This window comes from Aspergillus pseudoviridinutans (assembly GCF_018340605.1).
Source record: "Aspergillus pseudoviridinutans IFM 55266 DNA, scaffold_4, whole genome shotgun sequence".
Classification (NCBI taxonomy): Eukaryota; Fungi; Ascomycota; class Eurotiomycetes; order Eurotiales; family Aspergillaceae; genus Aspergillus; species Aspergillus pseudoviridinutans.
Genome location: NW_025091284.1, coordinates 923669 through 948683, shown reverse-complemented (window position 1 = coordinate 948683; position 25015 = coordinate 923669). Strand labels below are relative to the sequence as shown.

Genomic DNA, 25015 nt, shown 5'->3' with positions numbered 1-25015 from the left:
CACGCTAGATATACGAGGTGGCGGCATGACAAGCGGGAAGTTTTGTGCTGAAACATCCCACCCTCGTCAACTCCTCACTAAACCTCCATATTCTTCGACCGCTCATCGTTAGAAACACAACAAACAGAATATCAGATTAAAAAATCCGAGATTATCAATCATGGTAAGTTACCTTCCATATGATCTGCCCGCTGCTAATGCGCCATAGGATCACTTCCAGCCTTTGTCTGTTCGCCTGATGTACGGCTCTGCCTTAGCAGTGCAAGGGTTTGATGCTTTCGCCTTCCTGTTCGTCTCGCCGATTGTTATACCCAACCGCGACGAGCTGGCTCACCCCTTGACCCGTTTCTGGATGCGGGTGACGGGCGTTTCCTTCTTCCCATATGTGCTGAGCACTTGGCTGCTGCGAGACTACCATATCCGTCACTCCAAAGTTGGTCGGATCATGGGCTCCTGCTTTGCATTTTACAATGCTAGTCTTGCTGCACTATATACATGGAGCGCGCTGCAGGAGAATGAATATACCATTCAGCCGTTGTGGTATGCCGCAGGATGGCGGGTCGTGTGGGCCACTTGGGCTGTCTGGGGGTTGTTAGCAGCTCCATGATCGCTACTCGTCAAGATATTCTGGAGTATCATTGGCACATTGCAACTTCTGGGAGACGTTGGGTACCGGCAAAGCTATATTCAGACTATCCTTCCTATTATAGTTATTTCATCCAGCTCTGCCTGGTAACTACCATCCAGATTATGTAAATTCATATATGAGCTAGCGTCTCTAAGCTTGATACAGGTTCATCCACTAGGACATTGGTCCACTACTCTTAAAACCATATAGCTCTTGAGTGACATTGCCCACTCAAATGCACTTTATAGGACTGCCTCACCTCAAACCTGGCACATACGACCATAGGGTGTGGAAAACAGGGCTTCCCGTCCGCTCAGCCGTACTTAAGCCACACGCCGGCCGGTTAGTAGTTGGGTGGGTGACCACCAGCGAATCCCGGCTGTTGTATGTTTTTGTCTTTTTCCTTTTTCATTTTTTGTTCTGTTAATTGCTTGCTTCTCTATGGGCCTAACCAGGTACTGTTGATGCCCATTCTTAAATTTAGGCAGATGCGCTGGCCGATCCAGATGTACGCCTGCCGATGTAGTGGGAACCATTGGGTGTTGTCCCAAACAGATACCAGACCACCCCTGTCCAGTCTTTGCTGCATAGTTAGGGGATCGCATTTGTATCAAAATTAGCCAAGCAGACTACGCTCGCGATCGGATACAGGATTACAGGATATGTGGTCAAGGAATCTTAATAATTAACAGGATGTATGTTACTTTTCATCCCCTGTTTACCAGTCAGTCTGAAATAAAGCAAGACTCTTTAAATATTATTTAGAGTTATCTAAGGTATAGACTTAATTAATAAGGTATATGTTTATTCTAAAGTGAAATAATACATTCTTTGCTACTTATTTATTAATAGACTTTGGATTAGCTCTTAGAAAGGATCACGTCGATTACAACTTCGGACAACTCAACACCTCTGATGTAAGAAATACCTTACAGGCGCGTTATTTCGCGAACTAGCGGTGTGGGCCTCAACCAAGGCTGAAGGTCGTACTTGCGCTAGCTTCCTATAGGGACATAATGCATAATGCGTCATTAGCTTTGTTAGCTGGAGGGATTCGAAAGTCGAGATATATTATAAAATGGAGTGATCAACGCATCTTCCGCAAGATTTTCTTCTAGTCTCGACGACTGGCAATTTCGAATGGCGCAATTTGATTACATCGGGCCAATATTGGCCGACTTGAGACGGACAATCATTCCACACAACGTATCTTTACTTCTCGTCACTGGTTTTATTGTCAGCTGCATTTCCTATTTCTGTATCAGACTGGCCTCAAATGCGTCGGCTGTAAAATCGGACTCTAAGCTTTGTGCGCCTCTACAGCTTCCATATGCGCTGCCCTATATCGGCCACGCATCTTGGTTTGTCAACAAGACACCGGGTCTCATGTGGAGGAGGTTGATCCGCTATAACTCTCGTACTGAAGTATTTACTCTGGTTGTGTTTGGGTACCGCATTCATGTTTTCCGTGTCGTCCCGGCGATGAACAAATTGCTCAAGCTAAGCAAATGTAATCACGCCAAACTCCTGGCACGGGCTGGTAAAAACATATTCGGCCTTGATTCTAGAGAGTCCGGGAAGCTAAACGCTCACTATGGAGAACTCAAACGAATTTACCAGAGCTATCTCCTCAAGCAAGAGCGTGCGAGCGAGCTGGCCAGACAATTTTGGACTTGCATGCAGAATGAGTTGGTCGAGCAACGAACTAGCGCCGGGCAGGTTTGCTTGGGCGCGTGGGCGTACGATCGCGTCTTCCACGCATCTACAACCGCTATTTTTGGAATGTCCCTCCTAGAGACATATCCTAGACTCGGGAACGACTTGTCCATTGTGGAAAAGAACTTTACCCCTTTATTTGCCGGGTTGCCCCGTTTTATGATCCCCGAGGCCTATCGAGCTCGGGAAAACATACTAGAGGGACTAGTTCGCTGGAACTCTCAGATATGTTCTCTTTACGACGGAGAGCCATTAGACCCCGAAGCAGTATGCTGGGATCCAAGATTGGGCAGTAGGGTCCTGCAAGCACAACGCGTCTGGTGCCATAAATATGGCTTTTCGCCTCGCGGAGTGGCGGCTATGGACTGTGGTTTCCTTTTTGCGCTTAGCACGAACGCAATACCAGCGACCATCTGGATGTTGATGCACATCCTGGCTCCTCGAGGCGACGAGACTCTCCTGCCCGCGGTTATGGAAGAGCTCGCCTCGGCGCAATCTAACGACGGGGGAGTTGATATCCCAAGATTGATGTCTTTGCCTCTCCTGCAAAGCATCTATCTGGAGGTACTACGCCTTTATACCGACTTGGTTCTTCTAAGGCAGATAGACCGCCAGGTCAGAGTTCCAGTTGACGACGAGAGGCAGGTTGTTCTGGACAAGGGATTCGTCTTCTGCCCTGTGTGGTTCTATCACCGTGACAGCGAAAAGTATGGCCACCCGCCTGCGGACGAATTCTACCCTGCAAGATTTCTGCGCGAGGATCCAATATCAGGAGAACGCGTTTTCACCACACCTACGGCAGGCCAACTGTTTGCCTATGGGTATGGCGAAGCGTCGTGCCCGGGGAGAGACTTTGCCAAACAGGAAATCCTCGGTGCAGTGGCCTCGATATTGCTGGCGTTTGAGATCGACTTTGTCGAATATCTTGACGATAAGGGGAACCCTTCATCAGCGTTTCCCGGCCCCGCAGCGATGAGTAATGTTAGCAGCGGGGTCTTATCAGTAGGTGGAGATATGAAAGTAAATCTACGACCTCGGATATATAAGCCGGGTCAACCTTAAGGTGGATATTAAAATTTTTCTTAAGAGAATGTTATTAAAATATTTTAAATACCGCGATAATACGCCGTAAGAGCGTAAGAGATTAGGGTATTGCCTTAACTTGATTATTTACTTCTTCCTCTGGTTGTTTATAACCTCTTTTATTATTATGCCCTACTTTATCCTGGGTTTAAGACGAAGGCTGCGAAACATACATATAGAATATTATAGTGCCTTTTCTAACTCATGCCAAAAAAAGGATACTGAATTGTATGGGTGATGTGTGTAACAGAGATCTCCAGCGTCCTGTCCATAACTCTATAGTCATTCATACATCAAGGCCTCTCACCAAACAAATGGCGTATACCGACGGGTCTTACCACGTCGAGAGATTCTCGATGGCCTCTCTGAATACTGTCCACGTCCGTGGCAGAAGATGTCCCGTCAACCAATAATTACCGCCATGATCTTTCCCATACAGAACAACGACATTTCTCTCCGTTCCATAGAGTTTCAGTGGCTGAAAATGATGGTATATCATAGTTCCAAGCGGGTTGCTTCTCTTGTGGCTCTCTTCACCTTGCCGCGTCACCGCAGCTTGGAAGTCTGCCGTATGGATAAAGTCTGCCTTAGTCCAGTTGCTCATAATAAACAAAGAGGCACCAGCTTCCCCGCATAAAAGCACTGTGTCCCTGCCACCATCCCAAAGTTTGCGCAAGGCCTGTAATAGGCCTAAAAACTGCGGCGCGGTTGCTTGCTCCAAAAGTGCGCGACGGTGCGCCAGTGCGATGCGGCCAATGGGCCCGATTGCTAGTTGACTGGAGATCGATGTAAAGGCCCCAAGGACCATGTTTTGTACGTATACGCCTCCGGTCTTGACGATAGCTGGTAAGTGAGGCCGGACATCGATGGCGCTGATAAGTGTCGCCGGGCGAGCGCTGGGCTGTGACAAGGCAACTATACGGCTCATCCATGCCATCAACACATCCCCGTCACTAATCCAAGGGATATTGTCGTCAGTCGTATGATCCAGGATGTCCTGCTGCGCCTGACGGCGTAGTTCATTTACGGTTTCCTTGGGCAGGTAGACAGTCCGCGCTTCAACTACCCGGTTCCAGAGCATGTCACATGCATATCGTAGTATAAACCAAAACAGACCGAGTCCTTTCAAGCGTCTTGACTCAAAAACTGGATCCTCCCCAAGCTCAACACTTGGGTCCGCCGCATCGTACAAAACGTCTTCCCTGGCGCCAAGGAGAAGCGGAACCTCAGCTTCTCGATTCGCCAAAACTAGGGACCACGCACGTAAGAGCGCTTGTTGTCCCATGGCGTCCATAAGTGTATGAGGCCATGAGAGCGACACCAGCGTTGCGTCTTCAAAAGAAGTGATGTGCAGAGACAGCTGCGGAATATCATTGTTGAGAAACTCCACCAGTGTAGAAGGCGCATCCGGTCGTGCTGCAAACTGGCGGAAATCAGGTGCTCCACGCTGAATAGATGGGCCATCTGTGGATCTTGGAAGCTGGCTTGCCAATGGATGTTCTGCAAGTGTCATCGCGAAGACATCGTGAGAAAAAAACACGGCTGGTCGTTCCTCTGTGAACTGTTTTGGTACGTGAATCTCCAGCTTCCTGTTCTTGCCGCGTCTGAGTCGGCCGCCGAGCTTTCTCCAATCGCCTATCTCTAGGAGGCGGGACAAGGAATCGTAAAGCTTGTGCGCATCAAGTACATCGTTGAATTGTAGTGTCCATGTCATGATAACAAATCTGAAAGCCCGACTGTTGTCGAAGAAGTGCGTCGGGTAAATGTCATCGAACTCGCCTTTGTCAAGATGTCGCTCTGAGCAGAAGAAACGGTATGAAGTGTCCATGATAATACACCGACACAAGAATGATGAGGTCGAGAAATTACTTGATGCGTTGATATCCTGCTGATTGGTACAGGGTCGTTTACTTCTTGTTTGCGCTATCCAGCCTTGGCCAAAGATAACAAGACAGCTGATGAAGATTCAACCAAAATGACTGCTATCTCCGGCTACCTAACTAGTTAACTAGTTAAGTTAGTTAGAAAGTATCGCAACCCAGGGATTGTGATAGATCATATGCCGAATCCTATTCGGGCTAGACTTCGGCAAGGGTACCCAATGCTTCTCCATCTCTCAATCTCAGGCTGAATCTGAACGACCTTTCCTACCGCATTTTGGAATGTATCAACGCTGATCGATGGCAAGCTCTTCTTCAAGAAGGCAAGGTACTGCCTTCAGGCCAGCGAGCTCTGGATTTAAGGTTTGGATCAAACCAGAAGTATGGCGATTAGATACATAAAGTGAAATCAATTCGCAATCCGGCGGCCACGAAAGCACGGAGAACGCTCGCTCTCTTCTATCGGCTCATCACAAGATGCAAGCCACTTAGAACAAGCTACAGGGCGGTGAAAAATGCGAGGCTAAGCAGGTATCATCATACTAGGTATAAGATTCATTTGCAACAGCACCAGCCCGCGCCCACCGTCCAAAGGCCATCATTGGAAAAAAGTGAGGGTATAGGTCATACTTCATATAGAACCAATTCGGGATTCCAACTCCTTGAACGATATACACCCGCAACATCTGAATACACGCAAGTAGGCCTCTCCAGTCCACGACGCACAGGGCTCCAGTCAACACTAAACCCATTTAGTCTTTGTGCCAATAGACTGTATGCTTTTGCTGGGTAGATTCCAGCCCAGTCTCCTTCATCTTGATGCCCCAAAACCCAGTTGATGCAATTCTGGATTGCGTAACGTCTGAAAGGGAGCATTCGTAATAGCCCTCCCAGAAAATGAAGAGTGTAATCAATCGCCCAGAGGCCTACTTGCGTGTTTTCAGATGTTGCGGGTGTATATCGTGCAATGAGCAGATAGGGGATTAGTAGTGAAGACGGCATAAGTAGCAGTCCTGATTTAGCGTGGAGGCATTCCGTTGCCGATGCCGTGCAGCCTTCGAATGATATTGAATTAGCGCAGACTCACGTGGTGCAAGCCCTGCAGATGATCATAGAACTGCTTCCCTTGACTGACTCTGATTCCTCCTACTGTGTAGATGGGGACATCTCGGTTAGTGAGGTACTGGACGAACTGCATCTGTTACTATAAGAATAGGCTGTGGCGAGGCAGGACTTTGTGGAGCATACAAGGGAGATAGGACCCTCTTTGTCTTTATTTGCGTCAGCTGTGTCGCTATCAGGTGGTTGTTTTTCTAATGAGGGGCTGTGAGAGAGGAGCCGTCTTGCCAAACATAGCCGACTGTGCCTGATTCGGTTGTATGTACTTTATAGAACAACTGTTATACTACTTAGTAATGGCATGTGTCAGAATCTATTCCTCTGGTATAACTCTACGCAAATTCCTTACTATCATGGCATGAGGCCTCAAAGACCGCCAGAAGCAATAGCGCCCACCATCATAAATTGCATGGCCCTCCTCCGATCAATCTCTTTCTTCAACATCAATAAACACGTCGCCACCAGCAAAGGCTCCTCCACAAATTTTGCCGCTTCCTCATCAATCAGCAACTGACCACCATTACCGGCACTCGATGGAGATGATCCGGCAGTTCTTGTCTCGCCACCACGGAGGAGCTGAGCGAGGACCTTTCCTTGCTCCTTCTTCGATTTGGCATCTTTCAATCGGAGAACGATTAAGTTTTCTTTTTGGCCATTGGAATCTTTTCTTTTTGTGTAATTCCACTCCAACTCCCAGCCATCGGGTGTTTTGAAGCTAGTCGCTCGCGAAGTCCATCTCGAAGAGACCCTGACGGGGAGTGATTTACTTTTTGAACCCTCGATCATGGAAATCACGGGATCACGCCCAGGACCAAAGAAATAGTCAGTGCGCACAAGATCTCCACGTTTAGGGTCCGACAGAATGGCGTTTCCTGAGCAGGTGGACTGACGGGTAGAGACGTAAGCGAGAGTACCATCTGCACTGTCGTAGATTGGGATCTCAAGCTCCCTAGACGGGAGAGGGAGACGGAAGGCAGCGATGCCCTGCGCGGCGATACACAGGGTACGAGAGGGGCGGAAGGAGGCAAAATGCTTATCATCAAGCGAATCACCTGTGATAGTGGAGCCCAAGGATAGAGCAGAGGATCTCTCGTCGTCGAAGAGTTCCGTTTCTTTTTCGGTCTGAGTAGGGAACATGGTCGTTAACTTCTCTAGAAGATCGTTGCGGTAGTGGAATAATAATAAACTTTGACCGGGATGTTCTGAAGTTTTGAGAGCGTTTTGCTTGAGGGGATTGACAGCGTTCAATCTATCATGACAAGAGAGCGCAAGGGCTGCTTATATATTTCAGATACGATAGGTAGGGCATACAGCATGTATGTGAGCCTCACACTTCGAAAATGGAAATTCGTACTGTATTCTTGAAGCTAGTCAACGTCATACTCTCAGCACGGGGGCTTAGCGGGTGATCTGAAGGGTAATCTCGTATTCGCTAGGATAAAGAGTTTGTCCCACTCCCACACATTCGCATGTTGCGGTCGGTGGCAATGCAAGCCTATCTCGTATCCCAAAACTCTCCCAAACTAACAGTTGAATGCTAAGACTGGCTGGGACCAGTCCAGCTGCCAGGTCAGCTCATGTGGTAGCTGATGATTGAAAAATCAGAGACCGCAAGGAAATTATACTGTTGGTAGCATCATCACCTTCCTCTTGCTTAAGCTATACTTTGCTTGTAATATGCCTAGCGCTGGTTTTTTCTTACAACCTGAACACAGCAAGTAGATAAGCCACAAGGTGGAGGCAAGTGGCGTTCAAGTTTCCTGACTTTCTTATATGAACCCAGGATGCCCATTGGTTAGTCAACTAACTATTCCATAATCTTCCTTTGAGACTTCTTGGCTTTCATAAGCTGCGCCACCAGGTAGTCTTGTGACAGGTACACAGGCGTTGAGGTCGCAGAATAGTTTGAAATGGAAAGCAGTGATTCTAGCGGCAAATGGGGGGCCCAAATACTTTTGAACCCCCACTGTAGTTAACAAGAGCGCCCGCTACCTCCACGAGTATCGAAACGGCATGCACACTAGGATATCGAATCATATCAGTTTCAGGGCGACAAATCGACAATATATGAGTGATTCAAAATGATTCAAACGAATATATAGATAACTGGACATAGGATCATGCAAATTCGAATCGTTGTCGCGGCTACATTGATTTACTTCGCATTCGTGGAGACCTTGCCCTACCCGCACGAGAGACTGACAGATGTTGAGCATGCAGAGGGGCTTCCCTCCCTCTCTTCTCCATATCCTGGCGAGAAATTGCAATCTCTTGGAGCGGTTGTGATAGCTCCTTTATTTTCCTCCTTTGTTCGTCCTTCAATACCCACTCGGTTTTCCCTCCACATGATCGCTCCTCATATGGGGATGTTCGCATCCAAGCCATCCACTTGCGCACCACGGCTATCGCAAGCTGGCGTGAGACCTCAAACCATTCATTGTGATTCCCTTTACACCCTGGACACATTTCTTCGATCCGCCTGCAGTTCTTCAACTCCGTGTGCACTAGCTTCTCCACGCGGCAGACATGGCTGACCTGTAGATGCTCCTCGTCACTCCCCCGTTTTGGAAAGTACACTTCCATCGGCTTGAGGCACTTGCGGCTCCATTCATTTACACGCTTGCTAATTTCATTTGAGTAGCCGATCTTGAGGTGCCCGAAGTTCCCTGGTTGCCAGTAGACATATACGCTTCCTACCCTCTCGATCTCGCTCTTCATGAGGGGCTTGACCAGAAGCTTTTCGAGGGCTTCCGAAACGGACAAACGTACGGAGGCCTTGGTGACGTAGGGTATAAACTTTTGGATCAAAGTAGACACTTGCGGAATATTGTTTGGAATGCTCTCTTGAGATGCTGGTGGGCAGATTTTCTCTACTCTTTCCAAGAAACTTTCCCCACCGCCCAGAGTATTGATCCAGTCGGCAAGGGCTAAAAGGCGATAATTTGTATGCGAAGCAACGTGCCCTTGATCTTCCTGAATATCGCATAGCTTGTCGATGTCTGGTTCCCAGGTTTTTAGCTCTTTCTGGGCGACACGTTGGTGCGCCGAAGAACATAAAGCAACAGGGATCAGAGCTTCCATGCATTGGAGCACTTCACTGGATTTGATGGTAGTCAAGCTGTCTAAGGACTGCATAATGATTGAGACATTTCCGCGGCGGCAATTCTTGCATCGTAAGCCCTTCGCTGTCTGCGCCGGGCAGCGTTGGTCGTCCTCTCTCAAACGCTCCCGAATTTCAAGCGGTATAATACTGTGAAGCGACTTTCGAACGGTATCTTTGTCCTTGGCAGACGTGGAAGCTTTCTGAATCGAGAGAAGAGTCAATACGGCTTTGACTGTGCCGTCTCCCGATGACATGCTCTTGCTACGTGGGTCATGTTCATCGTCTTTAATCTGGGCTGAGTCAATCTGATCATCCTCTGGAGGGGAAACGGTGATGGTCGGTACGATGGAATTGGAGGACGAAGGTTGGTCGGCACACTGATCCTGCGTGCAGGATACTACTGGATCCAAATGGAACTTTCTCGCGCCACCAACCTCGCTGGCTGCTCTCGGTCTTAGAATCCAAGTCCCTTCTGCAGAAAAATCCGTATTGATGTTTCTCGCCTGTTCGGATGTCCAATACTCGATCCGGATATGCCGAGACCGTTTCGGTGTCTTCTGTCCGGTCTGTATGGACGGCCATGTAATTCCCTCGAGGAACTTCCCCTGGTCGGAGACCCATGCATGAGTATCGACAGGAGAAGTTGAACTCTCCTTTCGCTTGCTTAACACAGCCTTGGTGGCATCCTCTGAACGTAGAGAAGAGATGCTGACTCGGGGTCTCAAACTCTTTGCTCTCTTCGACCGTTCCAATGGCTTGGTCGGGGAAGGAACATTGAAGGCTGCAATCTGCCCGGCTCGATCAACATCTCCCCCGGAGTCGTTGTCTTCTTCGGTTCGGGAGGACTCGAGGCTGTCTGTGTCTAGTGTGGTCGACAATGCTTGAACTTTGACTGGAGTATGCCAGCCATAGTCATCCGTGATATCGGTAGCGGTTGAGTGTGTGGGGCTGAACAGACTCTCCTCTGGCGAGGGAGGGGATGAAATGACACCATCGCTCGAAGCGCTGCCCAGGGGTGACTGAGTTCCATTGAGCGTGGCTTGGCGCGCGGGGCCCTTTATGGGTGTACTTGGTGGCTCTAAATTAAGCTGAATTTCTTCTCCTGACATGGTCGTTGCTCGAACTCCATGGAATTCAGAGAAGAACACTTCCCCTTTCCATAGTGAGAGTGGGCAATGAGCCTATAAAAGAGACCAAGGCCCTCCGGGCTTCGTGATGTAGCGCATCGATTGCGCATGAGCACGAGTCTGAAACAAGCCACCATGCCTGTTGTATGTGACTGGAATGCGCAATGACATAACCCACGAATCATTACGATTACACCGCCGGCGTCTCCGTTGGATGGGACACAGAAGTCTGCTGAGCAGCATCATCTAGCGCCGTTGATTCCTGGAATGACCAACTTCTCCGGGGGCTATATTGAGAACACTCAGAAGCTAAGACTGTCCTCGCAGGAGACCTAACGCAAGGGATAGCTCCCGTATCTTCACATGCCCAGTGCCTGGATATATTCCAGCGAAATAATACATACCGATAGGTCCGCGTACACGCCAATGAGATAATTCCCAGCTCCAACTTGTCTTTGCGACGGCCAATTTCATTCTCGATATCCACTGGACGTGGCTTTCCCCGCTCTTTGAAGGTCCAGCCTCGCGCGGCTGCGGGAGCAGCGGCTCTGGCCGAACCGAAGCACAGTGGGGCGAAGCGTTCCAAACACTCTCGCAACCCAAACCACGCCCTGCTCCACGTGATTGTCGTTAGAAAAGCCGATTTATACCAGTGTAACCTCACAGCATAGTATAGCATATCTTCAATGGCATTTTATAATTAACGCTTTTCAGGGCACAAAGACTTGAACTCAAATCCTCAATGGGTGGGATGATCTACATCTACACGAAACTACTTTCCATGGAAAATGACCGCAACTATAATGGTGTGAGGCTGCGGCCTGTATCACGACAGCCAGTGGAATGTGTGGCGCAGCGGACGGAGAGACAAACCAGTGTGGCGATCCAGGGTCTCACAATATCATTGCGTAGTTTAGCAAGTTGCCAGAACAGGCTAATCACAGGATCACACAGCACAGCCCTCGGCCACCATTAGCCCTACTATGCTAGTATGCTAATGTTAGAGCTACTATACTGTATAATGTTTGTCGATGGGTTCAGATGAATGTGATTCTTTTGCCCGATTGCGGAATCACAGTTTACAACCCCAGTTGTCAGTGACTATGCCAATTGCCTTGGATTAACCGTTTGATGATTGAATGCGTTACAGTGGCTTGCACCATTACTCAAGGAAGTGCGGTGGAGACGATAAAGGGAGACTGAGTTAGCATATACTACACTATTAGCCTGGTCCATAAGATAGCATGCCATGAGACAAAGCTACATAAACATAGAACAGGATCAGTAACAATCCTCTGCAATAACATGTCAGCCCTACAGGCAATCTGAAACCCAAGCAACAAGTCAGGCTAGTGGATCACTATGGTTTTATACCTGTGGGCTAAGGGGCCCGCAGAACAGAACTATAGGCAAACGACCAATATAGGGCCCTAGGCGAGACACAAGGTTCGCCCTTAAGAAGTGGGTTCAAGTACATTGGAGATACAAGAATAGTTAGAGTAGTGGTAGTATGCATATCGCTTGATTGCGAGTTGTCAGGGTAAATGAAGACATCCATCCAACCGAGTGCACTCTCCGCGTCCAGAATAGATAGATCACGACTTGTGGAAGTGAAGGCCACTGGGTTGAGTTAGGGTGGCCTGAATCTCAGGGACGCAGCTGCGTATTCTCAGCAGATCCATTGATTGTAGGGTACTGAGACGGGGAGGCAGCTGTCTGATTCAGCACATCTTCGAGGGTCGGCAGAGACCCTGACGAAGATTGCGGAAAGTTGGGGAGGCAAGGTGTGTTCGTTGGCGTTATCCATCAGGAATTCTGTCCATCCTGTTTTCTCTTCAGGAGAGCAAAGTGCGGGAACAACTAGAGACTCGGCAACTGATACGTGCGTCAGTATGCCGTTGGAAAAATAAATAATAAGTTACTCTGGGATGATAAAGGCGGGCTTGTCCAAAAATTTCTCCAGTCTCTCCGAGCGTAAAATCTGAAGATGCCTTTCCCTTCTTCGTCTGCAATCAAGCGTTCAGATAAAGGTACGCTGCTGCTGTATTTCCCTGCAGGCTTCACGCGGTTGGCTGGGATGGCTGAAGCTGAAGCCCTGAGGATAACGTCATGTGGCTTCTCTTATAGACACTCCGATCGAGAGGGGTAAGGCCTACATTCTGAAGCTTGTAATCTCCACTCTCCAAAATTATCCTTTTATGTGGAGTTCACGGAAGAGAAGACGGAGGACAATACCTCAGCAGCAGGAGGAGCAGCTCCAAATTGGATCCACACTATTATCTGCTCTAGCCTATAGATCATACATCTTCTTGGTAGAACAAAAGGCCTACTCAAGAGACTCGATTCGGCCCAGGACGTTATCGGTCCACTCTCGGAGTCTTCCCGGAAAACTCTCATCCTGTAAGGCGGGCGATAACTTTCCAGGCACACCCACAGGTTCATAATACGTGCCGCTTACCACCTCTGAGCTCGTGGCGGCCCATAGATGATTTCTGATCCCGGTAGTCACAGGCACACAGAAGAACGGTGCAATAGGCTTAGTCAAGCGTGCAAGGGTGCTTTCTTTCCACAATGACCTAGCCATGCCCGTAAGAATTCTTCCCGGATGTATAGCGACTGTTTTAATCTGTGGATAGTCGCGGCTGAGCACTTTCATTAGGCCAATGAGGGCTGCTTTGCTCTGGCCGTAGCGCTTTGGATATGGCTAGAAACAAAGTTAGATTCTATATTTTCTTTCCTATACGTCAAGCATAGAAGAGAGAAGCAAAAATACTGACCAGATTCGAACAGCTGGTCTTGACAAGGTCGAAATCGACGCCTTGTTTAGGCGCTGAAACGTGTCCCTCGCTTGACACAACAACGACACGTACATCGGCGCCGGGCTGTCGCTGCGTTGTGCGAAGCAGCATTGGCATTAGCAGGCGGGTCAAAAGGGCATGGCCAAGATAATTGACTCCAAAATGGATCTCGTAGCCTTCCATGGTTGTTGCCGGAGGGACGCGGATGATACCTGCATTCAAGATGAGAATGTCCAGGCGTTGTTCTTGAGCAGCGAACTTCTGAGCGCATTTTCGAACGCTATCGAAAGATGCAAGGTCCACATCGAGATAACGGATCTCGGTCGACGTTGTGACGGCCGTTTCCGAGGTGCGGGATATGGAGTCCCCGTAAGCCTCGGAATCAATCTGGTGGGTCAGAGCTTGTTTGGCGTCGTCGCTGCGTGGCAGATCTGCGATGTAGATGCGGCTAGGTCGGCCATAACGAGCCAGCGCTAAGGCCGTTTCTCGGCCGAGGTCACCTGCGGCGCCCGTGATGAAGATGACCTTGTCTGCCATCGACGGGATATCTTGCGCGGGGTCAAAAGCAGGAGCGCCGTCCCGAGACGCATCATTATGCGATCCAAATAGAACGACGCGAATCATATCCAAAATGTTACTCATGGTGAGAGCAAAGACCGTGATGACTAGAAGACCAACTATGAGGGTGAAGAGCATGACCTGAAGCCTTATGATTGTTCTGAAAACGGGTTTGCTACAGTCGGGGGTTCATGCACTTGGGTTGGGCGCTGTCTGACCGAAGGGAAGTGTTCGGAAGACTGGAGTCATCGCAATATAAGGGGAAAATCTTACGGCAATCAGGGAGGGGAAGCGCTGAAAAGGGGAAAGCCGCAGAGATGACTCTTTTCCCGACTGGTTGACGTGGCTCAACGGCATCAGCCTTGTCCAAAAGAGTTGCAGCCCAATGCCGCATACTCACCCATCCTGGTAGTAGTGAGATACATAACTAAGATTTACAATCAAAATTTTCGTTAACGATACATTGATCAATGTTATGTACCTTTTTATATCATGATTCCTGCAGGCGTAACTTGTCGGTCTCGCCGCCATGCTCTGATTATGGGATATTAACTATTGGCAGGCGAGCGGCGCGTGTAAGTGGAACGCCACAAAAATCTGCGCAGGTCACCATACAAAGTAACAAAAGTAATCCCAAATAATCTCATTCGGCAGTTTTCCCTACAAGTTTACACCTAGCAACAGTATAGTCTCTGTAAGAAGTTGCATTCAGAGTCCTGTCCTGACTCCTGACAAAGTAAGCTGGATGCAGCTTCCAGAAATTAAATAGTTGTCCATGACCAACGCCAGAATTCGGGAACGAACAGAGCTCTCTGCTCTTACCATCATTTACAACAGGACCAGGTTCCCAGTACATGAAGCAGTCTTGGATCACAATCAGCAGCCCATAATTACTTACAGATTGATCCCGATGGCAGAGCGAGATTCTGATGACAACCGCGGAATTGCATCGATGAACACACACGATGAATATTATTCGGCTCCACAGCCAGGACCTTAGTCCTGATATAATACTGAGCGGGCGGCTTTAAGAGGGTGTGTCCAGACTGTCTTGTATGACACGATACTAATTCAAGTAATACTACACCATACGTACAAGCAATCCACGATCGGTCACGCCGTATTTGAAAAGGTCCACCTCAGTCACTGAATGTCTTTCAGAACCGGCGAGATTGGCGATGGGGGCTGAATCCAATCAAAGGTCCCCAATGACTTGGTCAGCCATACATCACCAGGGCCATAGCCACCTCTTGGAGGTTCAGTGCCGAACAAAGTCCCGCTGAGGAAAGTGTGAGGGAAGCCAGGATCAAAGCTGTAAGCCGATTCAATCTTCGCAATTTCCTCGTTTGTCAAGGAAATACCGAGAGCGGGAAGGATACCCTTAATATGATCGACTTTCCTCGCACCGACAATAGGGAAGACATACGGTGCCTTCTGAAGAACATATGCCAAGGCAATTTGAAGCAGTTCCACACCCTTTGACGTGGCCACATCTTCAAGAACGCGGGAGACGCGTTTGTCATGCTCTGAAACCGGAATGAAATTTCTCCCTTCGTTCCTCTTCTCACGCTCTTTGAATCCAGCTTCGGTCTGGAATCGACCCTGATTCAAGGTGCCGTATGGGCAAAGGCCCATGCCCTCATCACGGCACATGGGAATAATATCCCGTTCAAAGTCACGCATGCCCGCACTCCACATCCCCTGGTAAACGACGAATTGACGCAGTCCATGATCCCGAGCGTACTGGTTGGCCTTGGTCACCACCCAAGCAGGTGTATCCGAAATGCCCAAGTATAAGACTTTGCCCGACACAACGAGGTCGTTCAGACTATGCATCAGCTCGGGAATAGAGACCGTGTAGTCCCACCAGTGCACGTACAGCAAGTCGATATAGCTTGTCTGCAGTTTGCGAAGAGACGCCTCCACGGAAAGACGCATCGATTTGGTTCCGTTTCCTCCATAATTCGCCTGAATGCGATCCTTGTGATGACCCTGGTAGCCCGTTGTATACTTAGTCGCGATCACCATCTGATCGCGGTTGTTGCGCGCCATCAGCCACTCGCCGAGCCAAATTTCTGATTGTTCCTCCCTGTAGGCGTTTGCGGTATCGATGAAGTTGCCCCCCTGACGGACGAAATAATCCAAAATCTCAAAGGCAGCTTCCTTGCTGCATTCCCCATACCGTTCCTTTGCTGCTTCACCGAATGTCATGGTTCCCAGGCATAGGGGAGAGACACGGACAGATGCCGTGGGGGCTAGCTGACGGTAACGACTCAGGAGCGGCGAGGAAGACATCTTTTTTCGGTTCAATGCAGGCCTGGTAATGGCTCGAAGAAAGAAGATAACTACTGCGATAGGCCAACCAAGATGTTGGATCGGGAGATCTTTATATCTCAGTCGTTTCTCAGTCAGTTACGTCAGTTACGTCATGTTTCATTTAAGTCCGCAAGCTGCGCGGTCATTCCCTAAATGCTGACTCCCGCAGATGTGTAATCACCGCTTAACGCCGTGGTTGGTTGAAGTCTACGAATTCGGATTATCTTCCTCATCATAGAATCTGTAATTGGTTGGAAATATTTCCCCTCTGCCCTACTAAACTGAGTGCCTGCCTGTATAACTACCTTAGTTAGATTCTGCTACGAAGTTCTTGCGAAGCTCTCTGAAATAGAAGTCGCTACTGTTTCAGCAAGTTTAGCTGGCCTAAGTCACCTCGATCAACGGATTTGGTCTAAATTCCACTATATTTGACCTATTCAGCGTATAACTGTCGTGAGGTTAGTTATAGATGTGACACCTATTAGGTAATTGACCGCAAGGTAAAACGACTGAAGGAAGCTGTAGCCATTTAATTGATAACAATACGACTAATCGGATCATATTAACAATAAATATATTACTCCGTAGAAATACACCTGTAAAAGCTTAATCTTTCACCGGACTGACGAAACGTCGTGTTAGTCCCTATCTAACTTCCAACTAAGAGTTGATTCCGCGCGGTGCCCAATCGGCATTAACCCTGGACATGATGCCGGGGAACATTTTCCGCCACGCTGCCTCGGGCTGCACTCCAACCAGAGATTTATGCTCATCTGATTGCCGAGGCTTGCATCATGTATTTTATGTTAAGCAGATCGCATACTGCTGGCAAACATCTTACGGGATTCCACTAGCTACCCCGCCTAACCCAATGGATATGAGTTTTGTTGAGGATCCCGATGAGTGAGCCTAGGCGTAATTGTTGAGAAGACGAAATCATCAATATCAGGACCAGTGGAATCAAACGGACAGGCATGGCCGTTCATGCTGCATTTCTGGGTTCAACTTCAATGACAGCGGCTGGCCATTTGGCTAGCTTTCCAGCTAGCGAGATCGTGGCAAGGAGCTATTAGCAGGGCGGGCTTTTCAACAAAGCAAACGAAACATTATGATGCAATAGATTGCTGTAGAAAGATCTTCAGTTTAAGTCCGATGCTTAAATCCACAGTATCTCCCCAGCTAGAATAAATAATGGCTGGCAGTAAGTATGGCAAGAGACGAAATCGGAATCAAAAGCTCGAAGACTTTTTCTTTGCAACCCTTCCAACTTTGTTTCTCTCATTGATCTCCTGCTATCTACCACAAGTATACTGGAGACTGTCATGGCGTCAAGAAAAGTCTGGTTGATCACTGGTGCCTCTTCTGGCCTTGGAGCTGCCCTGTCAATCGATGTTTTGAAGGCAGGCCACTCAGTTGTCGCTCTAGCCCGTAACCCTGACAAAGCGAGAAAGTCATACCCTGAAGTTGAGGAGCTTGGAGGAAACTGGGCTCAAGTGGATGTCACTGATGCCAACACCACAAAAGTGTTCGAGAGCTTGATAAAACAGCATGGGGGCGTGGACGTGGTGGTCAACAACGCTGGTTATTCAATTCTCGGCAGCATCGAAGATATGGCGTACGTCGCTAATATTAGGGCCAGAGGTGTTGATGAAAGTTAGCTAATGTCTTTTTGTTTCATCACCGTGCATAGTGAGGAAGAGTTTCATCAGCAGATCAACACCAACTTGTACGGCCCTATCCGTGTCTTGAAGGGGGTACTTCCGTCCATGAGGGCGCAATGTTCTGGCACTATCGTGAATATTTCCAGTGTTGCTGGCATGATGGGCCGAGCTTCCACAGGGCTATACTCGGCAAGTAAGTTTGCACTTGAAGGTACGTACAACGAGTCACGCCCAACCACTTATCTAGATTGCTTGATACCAACATGTTCTAGGGCTCTCAGAATCCCTGGCGGCCGAACTAGTCGATTTCAACATCCGGGTGTTGATTGTTCAACCAGGGGGATTCCGCACCGGTTTCTTGTCAGCATACGTTCAACCGAAGGCGGGAATGAACCCAGCCTATGCAAATACTGCAATGAGCAAGGCTCTTGACAGATACAGCACGATCAACGGCACTCAAAAAGGTGACCCTAAGAAAGCTGCAAGGAGGATTTTCGAAGCAGTGGAGATAGATGGCCTGGGAGCTAACAGCTCTCCTTATTTACGCATCGCGCTGGGATCTGATTGCTATCAAGCACTCCAGTGGAAGACCGATGCCTTAAAAGAGAATCTCGACGTCATGAGTGATATCGCTCATAGCACCGATTATGATTGATAGACAGAATCTGAGTGCATCCACAAGGCTCGAGACATAAATGTCCCTCTTGCGTGCACAACTCAGTGCCAGTCTTGCCAGCTGGTAGCGCTATCGCGGAAATCCCGGACCCTCGCAGGTTTCTGCGTACATTTAGTGGCTTGAAGTAAAGATCCAGGGATATTATATCGTATTAGTTACTGAAGTCCAGCCCAACCATATAATCATTATGTAACAAATTAGTTTTCTCATTATACCACCAGATGGTGGATATCACCCATAGCCCACTAGTTGCAGGTATCCAGCAGGCACTCTGTATCAAAGAAATGGAACCTCAGCTGCTGGTTTGAACCGAAAAGCCTGTCGCCTTTGGATATCCGCACACTTTGTTACCGTGACTACTGGCTCCTATTTCCCTACACCAAGTCTGAACTCAGGCAGATGTACTGGCATCCAATGCTCCAAGAAGGAAACATGGCTGGGAGAAGTCAGGTGTGGCAAATCCTGCGCATCACTACTTGCTCTGCAAGACTACTTGGCACCCCATTTGCGTGAGCCAACACATAGTAGAACATAGTGCTGTGACGTGCTCACGCTTTCCGTAAGAGAGTTGATGACCCCACTAATCAATGTAATGCAGAACCAGATACAATTTACCAGATTTACTGTATTGGACTCATCTGCCAGTAAATTCCTCAGAAAGCAGACTGGTTCTCCTTGACCGGGTCAGCCTACAATTACCACTAGGCGATTTTGTTGATTTGTGATCCAGAAATGAACTGGGAGAAATCTAGTCTCCCGAATGCAGATCCTGATAGCAGAGTGGGGTGGTCTTTCTTAGTGTTCGTCATATTTCTGTATGATTGGACGTCGCGCATATTCAGCCTAGCTGAGGACGATCTAGGCCATTTCTAACGGACGATGGCCGACTAAGGACACTAAAACACTGATTTTATATGCGGGCAACATATTACAGCGTGCACATAGTCGAGCCGGATTCGATGGACTATGATGACATGTGAAAAGTAACCACTTTCCTGATTGGTTCGCTAAAAGATGTTGATCACATTCACGTTGGAATTCACCTTTACGCAAACTACTCAGCGTAGGTTTTGGAACGGGGAGCATTTGCATCGAACTGACTCCATAAAACCGATGCAAAGTTCAAAGCTAATCCTGCAGATACTTGTCTTTCAGAATAGCGATAGGACCGTTACAGAGCAAAGAGTATTAGATTAAGCAGAATCGTTGCGGCCCATCAACTCTTTATACTCCCCAAATTCAGGCTACATGCAACCACTGTCGAAACCAGAGGACCGCGGCATTCTTCGCTCTCTCCATTCCCTTGCGTTCCGCTGCGTTTTTGGGGTCACCTCGAGATGCAAAACCGTGCTCGAGGCCTGGAAAGTACTGGTAGTCATATGGTACTCCCAGCTTCGGAATTTCTTGATTACTGAAAAGTTTCAGTTCTCCAGTAAACATAGGGTCAAACTCAGGGGCCAAAATCTGCACTGGCACCGCAACGTTTTCAATCTCGGACTTCTCTAAGCGAGATGGATGGGCAGTAGAAATACAGTCGACGAGCTTGTTACCCTTCGCTCCCAAACGAAAGACTGCCCATCCTCCATAGCAAAACCCTATTGCTCCTGTCCGCGTGTGCAGAGAGCGGAGGGCATTGGCACATCCAAGGATCTGAGGCTCTCGGATAGGCTTCGAGTTGCGCTGCATGAATGAGGGTAGATCGATCTTATGCCACTGACTCTTATCCCGCAGGATATCCGGTGGAAGGACTTCGCCGCCAAAGCTGTCATCATTATGAGCAAAGATATTCTCTCGTCTGAGGGAAGTATAGGAGAATTGAGCATTACAGATCGGGTACGTAGACTGTGGCGCCAACCTCCTCCGCGTAATGATCCGCCAGAAGTCGAGTATTTTTGAAAGTCCAACCAAACGCATCATGCAACACCAGAATTCCCACTTCAGAGTCCGAGCCCGTCACATAACAACTTAGACCTGCAAGGGTGGTCTCTCTTCCCTTGACCTCAGCATCCCACTGAAACCCTTTCAGGCAGCAATCAGACATATTTCAGAGAGGTGAATTAAAATAATGGGCGTGATAGGAAGGCGAGTGGATTCAGAACTGAAAAGTCGGCAAAGCAATTGAACACGGTTAAAGATGGAATTTGGGGCTGTTCTTATAAGCTTTCAGCGACCTGCCAGGAAAACGTAGCCTTTTATGTGGGGGCTGTCTGATTTGGAACCATATGCATTGCCCTTTTAATGCTCATAAGCTAAACTCCGGGGTCCACAGTTATCACCTCTTATCTCCGATTTGATCCTGGAGACCCGGCGAGTTGGACCCGCAACTCATCACCGTCATCGGTCGAGTGTTTTTCCCGCCGTTGTGCAGGAATGTTTGAAGGAGAAAACCAACGGGAGGAAACACTACAAAAAGAAGAAGGGCCCCAGTGTGTAGCTTGTGTGAAAGCTGGATGGGCATGTCCAGGCTATAGTCGTCGCTGGCGATTCGTTGATGAGATGGATGGATTGAAAAAGCTCTACTCCAAGAAGAGATATATTTTTGATGAACAATGCAATGATCACTGGAAATCCACTTGGGATGGCCAGGAAATAGTGCTCTGGGACATGCAGCTGAACACGATTGGTGCGCATAATGCGGCCATGTTCATCTACTTCCTGGAAAACCCGCGAACCCAGGCGGCTTTCCCCCTTGCATACCATGGGAGCTTCTATAGACATATTCCTAGCCGGTTAGGCCACAATATGGCTCTTGACTCAGGAATTTCGTGTCTTTGCAGTATCTTCATCGAGCGTTTGACAGGGCAGAACACCACCACTGCGATTCTCGAGGAGTATGTGAAAAGTCTACGAAGACTTCGTCGAATGCTGAACGATTCCAAGTCAAATCAGGATGCAGAGACACTATGCGCCTCTATAATATTACAGCTATGTGAGGTATGTTCCGGGCTGTCAATCACAGTTACAATGCTGGAAAGCTAGTCTTCTCTGACCCGGCTCTTTCATCAGCTCCTGATTAACACCGACTTTGGTCGGTGGATTGATCTTTGCCAGGGGTCTAAGCATCTCATCCAGCAATGGGGACCCGACAGATTTCGTGATCCTTTTGAAAGAGAAATGCTTGAGTCGCAGGGTGGTTTTATCGTAAGTCTCCGAAAAGGGCCGCATTTTCCTGCATAAGTAATTGAACACTTGTTTCCACAGATAATACATGACATTATGGCATGCCGGCCGTGCTTCTTGGCGCAGCCAGAGTGGCGTCAGCTTCTTCACAACTTACAAGACGGCATTCTGTTGCGGCTCCAGCTATGTAACCAATTAATAGACGTTCCCACTCTTCTAGCAGAAACTTCTGGCTTGCTAGATCCTACGACGGACAAGGAAAAAGGGTGTTTCCCATTTACCCAGTTCATGGACATCAACAGCCGCATTTTGATTCTACATAGCCGTTTTGAAGCATGGTGTCTGGTAAATTTATGGCCGCGACTTAGGTCTAATATGTCTCCTGACCCAACTACACCCCGTTATTTGGACCCTCTTTGTGCGGTTTTGGACTTCCTGTCGAACCTGATACTTGCCCTACTGGAAACGATGTGTTCTAGGTTGGCAGTTTCTCGATTGGACATAAAGGGATCTGGGTCAGAATTGCCTTTAGCACCTTCTCCCGCGAGATACGCATCTCTGGAAGCAGCAATATCATACATGAGATGCTGCTCTAGGGCAGGGGCAAAGCCTTTGGAATACGAAACCTACCGGCTTAGGACTTCTAGTCTGTGGGCACTGAATACATAATATTAGGTCGTTGAGTAGTTTTCACCGTCTAATCCGGAGTTCTGAATTTAAGTTAGAACCAGTTGTTCTCATCAAGATGTTTGTACGGATATTATCTCACTAATATTGCTGAACTCAGCGTTACCAACTGTTCTACAGATGTTGATGAAGGTTCACCCACAGGGTTGTTGTTGCACAATGTTATTGAAATGGATAGCGAGTTAATATGAGATAGGTTATCTGGTTATTAGCAAACAGCCGTACTCAGCTGTGCTAAATACACTTTCAGGAACAAAAATATAGAAATACAGCAATATCTGTAAGTGATCTCATCCATGTTTTGGATTTTGGCGAAACAAATCCAATGGCCGTGCCGAGTCCAGCTATAACCTGCAGTATCCCGAAAAGATGCAGGTTTAAGAACTTTCCTGGGCCGCAGTTTCAAGCATCCCCAGGTTAGAAACATACAGCTGCCTGCGACCCCATAATTGCCGTAGCCTGGTGCAGTCGGATAACACCGTTTGATTTAAGAAGTAAAGGGAGGGTTTTCAACATCCTAGGTTCCTGTTCTCTGAAGAAACACGGCATTCGTTCCCTGCGGTTATTTTACCCTGCTCAATGCGTCTGGGATTTGGCCCCTGATCTCCTCTTCATTTCACCTGAGCGCTTCGAAATGATCCGGTTTCCCTGTCAGACTGTGGCTCGTGGTAGATGGACAAGAGAATTGTCTGAAGGAAGCTAACACGTCATGGCACACTAAAACCAAAAGGCATGCATTTTATGCTACCTTGTTTGCTACACCACTTTAGCAGAGCAAGGCCTAAAATAGGACAAAACAGTGCTGTAGCACTTGCAACATTACGCTGGCAACACATGGCGACAAGATAAAATAGGCTATCAATCCAATCCATTCTCCGAGACTAATGAGCTGGCTCGTCTAGCACACCATATGAATAAGCCTTCACTCCGAGTCGTCCAAAAGGACAGATAGATCCTACAGCGATCAACGCTGATATACCACGGAGCCCTTAAGTGAGACTGCGAAAGGAGGAGAGTACGTGACCGCTCGCCTTTACCATATCTCCCGAAGCAAGGCTTTCAGAAACCCGTCTTTCTTAGCGGCTCTTTTCGGGAATATCTTGTCATGCTCCTGTGTATATTTCCTAAGCGCTTTAAGACTGGGGAATTTTCGAACGACGGTTCCCGCGCGGCGCGCATCTATCAAATCCCATAGATTCACATGAACCTGCGAGAGTGCCTTTTCCCAGATTGTCAGCGGTACATGCCAGCATGGTAGCAGAATTGGACCCAACCTTTCGACATTGCGTTATAGAAGTTGGGACCTCCAATTGCAGCTCATGGCAAAGAGCCTGCCAGTTCTGGAGCCTGCCATCTGCTCCGAAGTGGCGATTGAATTCTGATGCAGCGAAACTTGCCCTTTCTCTTCTATAGGTCTTGGAATGGAGGCTCCAGTTCATATGGCGTGCTAGACGAGCGAATTCGCTAGTTGCGGAAGCAGATGGGTTGGGCCGAAAGCCTGAAAAGCGATGAAAATAGTTCTCCTCCATGATTAAGTAGGAATGACTGAGGCGCCAGACACCTGTCTGTCTGCACGGCAACCAGCCACCTGCCTTGCACCGGCTGAGCCTAAATACGCGGTCGACATGGAGAAAGAAGCGGGGAAGAAGCCACGGAAATGCGGAAGGGAATGGAACAAGTCATTCATTCTCCTTGAGTTGTCGTGTCAACCTATCAATTAACAGGAGAAAAACAACAATACCATATGTACGGTCTTTTCTGGAGGCTGTCAGTCTGGCATACCATTGCTTCGTGGCAGACTGGGCGCATATTACCATGTGTTCGATGGAAGGGAGCGTCGAGTCGGCCCCAATAATAGCTTGACACATCACGGAATGTTGTAGCTGGAGAGCGGTCCAAGCCTACCTCGCAGATATGACAAATAAAAAGATATCATTTGATCATGAAGCGTAGCAACATTATCTATTTGAACTTTGAATGAGTGGGAAAGGATCTTGCTGGTGATTAGAGGGAGTTACCAAAGGACTGCACCCCCTGCTCACCGGCTGAACGTCCAGCAGGCTGAGAAGCTCAGATCAAGTGTCCTTACATGCTGGGCGTAACCATGACCGGTACAGTAACCAAGTAACTCAACTCATGCTTCTGCTTTCTTGCATATTCTAGCATCGAGTGGATTGGCCGACGTTGACCAAGCGAAGGATAAACGCAAGATTAAACCAGTTGGTATTCTAAGTACCATAAAAACTTTCCATATATATAATTCAACGTGTCCGTTGACGCGGGCTTGAGAGGCTGTACACCATGCACTTAGTTCAGGGTAATGCTATGCTTGAGTGGCCTTTGCCAGTTATCCTCTCTGCAGATATACTGATTTAGAAATTGTGGATTGCGGGAAAGTCACGAAGGGGACGGGACGGGACGGGACGGACCAGCCAGACGGGACTTACCACTAAAGGACGGGCCAGGGAGGAAAGGACTGCAGGGTATTATAATTTAAGCGGACGGTGTTATCTTCTCTACATGGAAATTTACTGTTCGCAGCG

The 25015-nt window shown here is 48.3% G+C and overlaps 10 protein-coding genes and 1 non-coding gene across 11 annotated transcripts; 5 read left to right on the top strand and 6 right to left on the bottom strand.

The window, feature by feature from the left end:
- Window positions 1-160: 160 nt before the first annotated feature.
- Window positions 161-607, top strand: Asppvi_005779 (uncharacterized protein; the record flags this gene model as incomplete). Its single annotated transcript, XM_043301692.1, has 2 exons — window positions 161-163; window positions 209-607. 2 exons carry the CDS (start codon window positions 161-163, stop codon window positions 605-607), a joined length of 402 nt encoding a protein of 133 aa, XP_043157627.1.
- Window positions 608-899: 292 nt separating this feature from the next.
- Asppvi_r0008 lies at window positions 900-1019 on the top strand. The gene has a single exon (XR_006253296.1). It is a non-coding gene; the product is annotated as a 5S ribosomal RNA (ribosomal RNA).
- A 749-nt stretch (window positions 1020-1768) lies between these two features.
- On the top strand, window positions 1769-3406 carry Asppvi_005778 (uncharacterized protein; the record flags this gene model as incomplete). The annotated part of the gene is made up of 1 exon (XM_043301691.1): window positions 1769-3406. One exon carries the CDS (start codon window positions 1769-1771, stop codon window positions 3404-3406), a length of 1638 nt encoding a protein of 545 aa, XP_043157626.1.
- Window positions 3407-3761: 355 nt separating this feature from the next.
- On the bottom strand, window positions 3762-5255 carry Asppvi_005777 (uncharacterized protein; the record flags this gene model as incomplete). The annotated part of the gene is made up of 1 exon (XM_043301690.1): window positions 3762-5255. The coding sequence occupies one exon, from the start codon at window positions 5253-5255 to the stop codon at window positions 3762-3764; it is 1494 nt and encodes a 497-aa protein (XP_043157625.1).
- Window positions 5256-6792: 1537 nt separating this feature from the next.
- Window positions 6793-7563, bottom strand: Asppvi_005776 (uncharacterized protein; the record flags this gene model as incomplete). The annotated part of the gene is made up of 1 exon (XM_043301689.1): window positions 6793-7563. One exon carries the CDS (start codon window positions 7561-7563, stop codon window positions 6793-6795), a length of 771 nt encoding a protein of 256 aa, XP_043157624.1.
- Window positions 7564-8571: 1008 nt separating this feature from the next.
- Asppvi_005775 (GIY-YIG nuclease family protein) lies at window positions 8572-10638 on the bottom strand (the record flags this gene model as incomplete). The annotated part of the gene is made up of 1 exon (XM_043301688.1): window positions 8572-10638. The coding sequence occupies one exon, from the start codon at window positions 10636-10638 to the stop codon at window positions 8572-8574; it is 2067 nt and encodes a 688-aa protein (XP_043157623.1).
- Window positions 10639-12982: 2344 nt separating this feature from the next.
- Asppvi_005774 (uncharacterized protein) lies at window positions 12983-14096 on the bottom strand (the record flags this gene model as incomplete). The annotated part of the gene is made up of 2 exons (XM_043301687.1): window positions 12983-13360; window positions 13434-14096. The coding sequence occupies 2 exons, from the start codon at window positions 14094-14096 to the stop codon at window positions 12983-12985; spliced, it is 1041 nt and encodes a 346-aa protein (XP_043157622.1).
- Window positions 14097-15155: 1059 nt separating this feature from the next.
- On the bottom strand, window positions 15156-16307 carry Asppvi_005773 (aldo/keto reductase; the record flags this gene model as incomplete). Its single annotated transcript, XM_043301686.1, has 1 exon — window positions 15156-16307. One exon carries the CDS (start codon window positions 16305-16307, stop codon window positions 15156-15158), a length of 1152 nt encoding a protein of 383 aa, XP_043157621.1.
- Window positions 16308-17650: 1343 nt separating this feature from the next.
- On the top strand, window positions 17651-18644 carry Asppvi_005772 (SDR family oxidoreductase; the record flags this gene model as incomplete). The annotated part of the gene is made up of 3 exons (XM_043301685.1): window positions 17651-17943; window positions 18019-18200; window positions 18262-18644. The coding sequence occupies 3 exons, from the start codon at window positions 17651-17653 to the stop codon at window positions 18642-18644; spliced, it is 858 nt and encodes a 285-aa protein (XP_043157620.1).
- Window positions 18645-19904: 1260 nt separating this feature from the next.
- On the bottom strand, window positions 19905-20706 carry Asppvi_005771 (uncharacterized protein; the record flags this gene model as incomplete). The annotated part of the gene is made up of 2 exons (XM_043301684.1): window positions 19905-20427; window positions 20492-20706. The coding sequence occupies 2 exons, from the start codon at window positions 20704-20706 to the stop codon at window positions 19905-19907; spliced, it is 738 nt and encodes a 245-aa protein (XP_043157619.1).
- Window positions 20707-21035: 329 nt separating this feature from the next.
- Asppvi_005770 (uncharacterized protein) lies at window positions 21036-21842 on the top strand (the record flags this gene model as incomplete). The annotated part of the gene is made up of 2 exons (XM_043301683.1): window positions 21036-21599; window positions 21672-21842. The coding sequence occupies 2 exons, from the start codon at window positions 21036-21038 to the stop codon at window positions 21840-21842; spliced, it is 735 nt and encodes a 244-aa protein (XP_043157618.1).
- Window positions 21843-25015: the final 3173 nt, after the last annotated feature.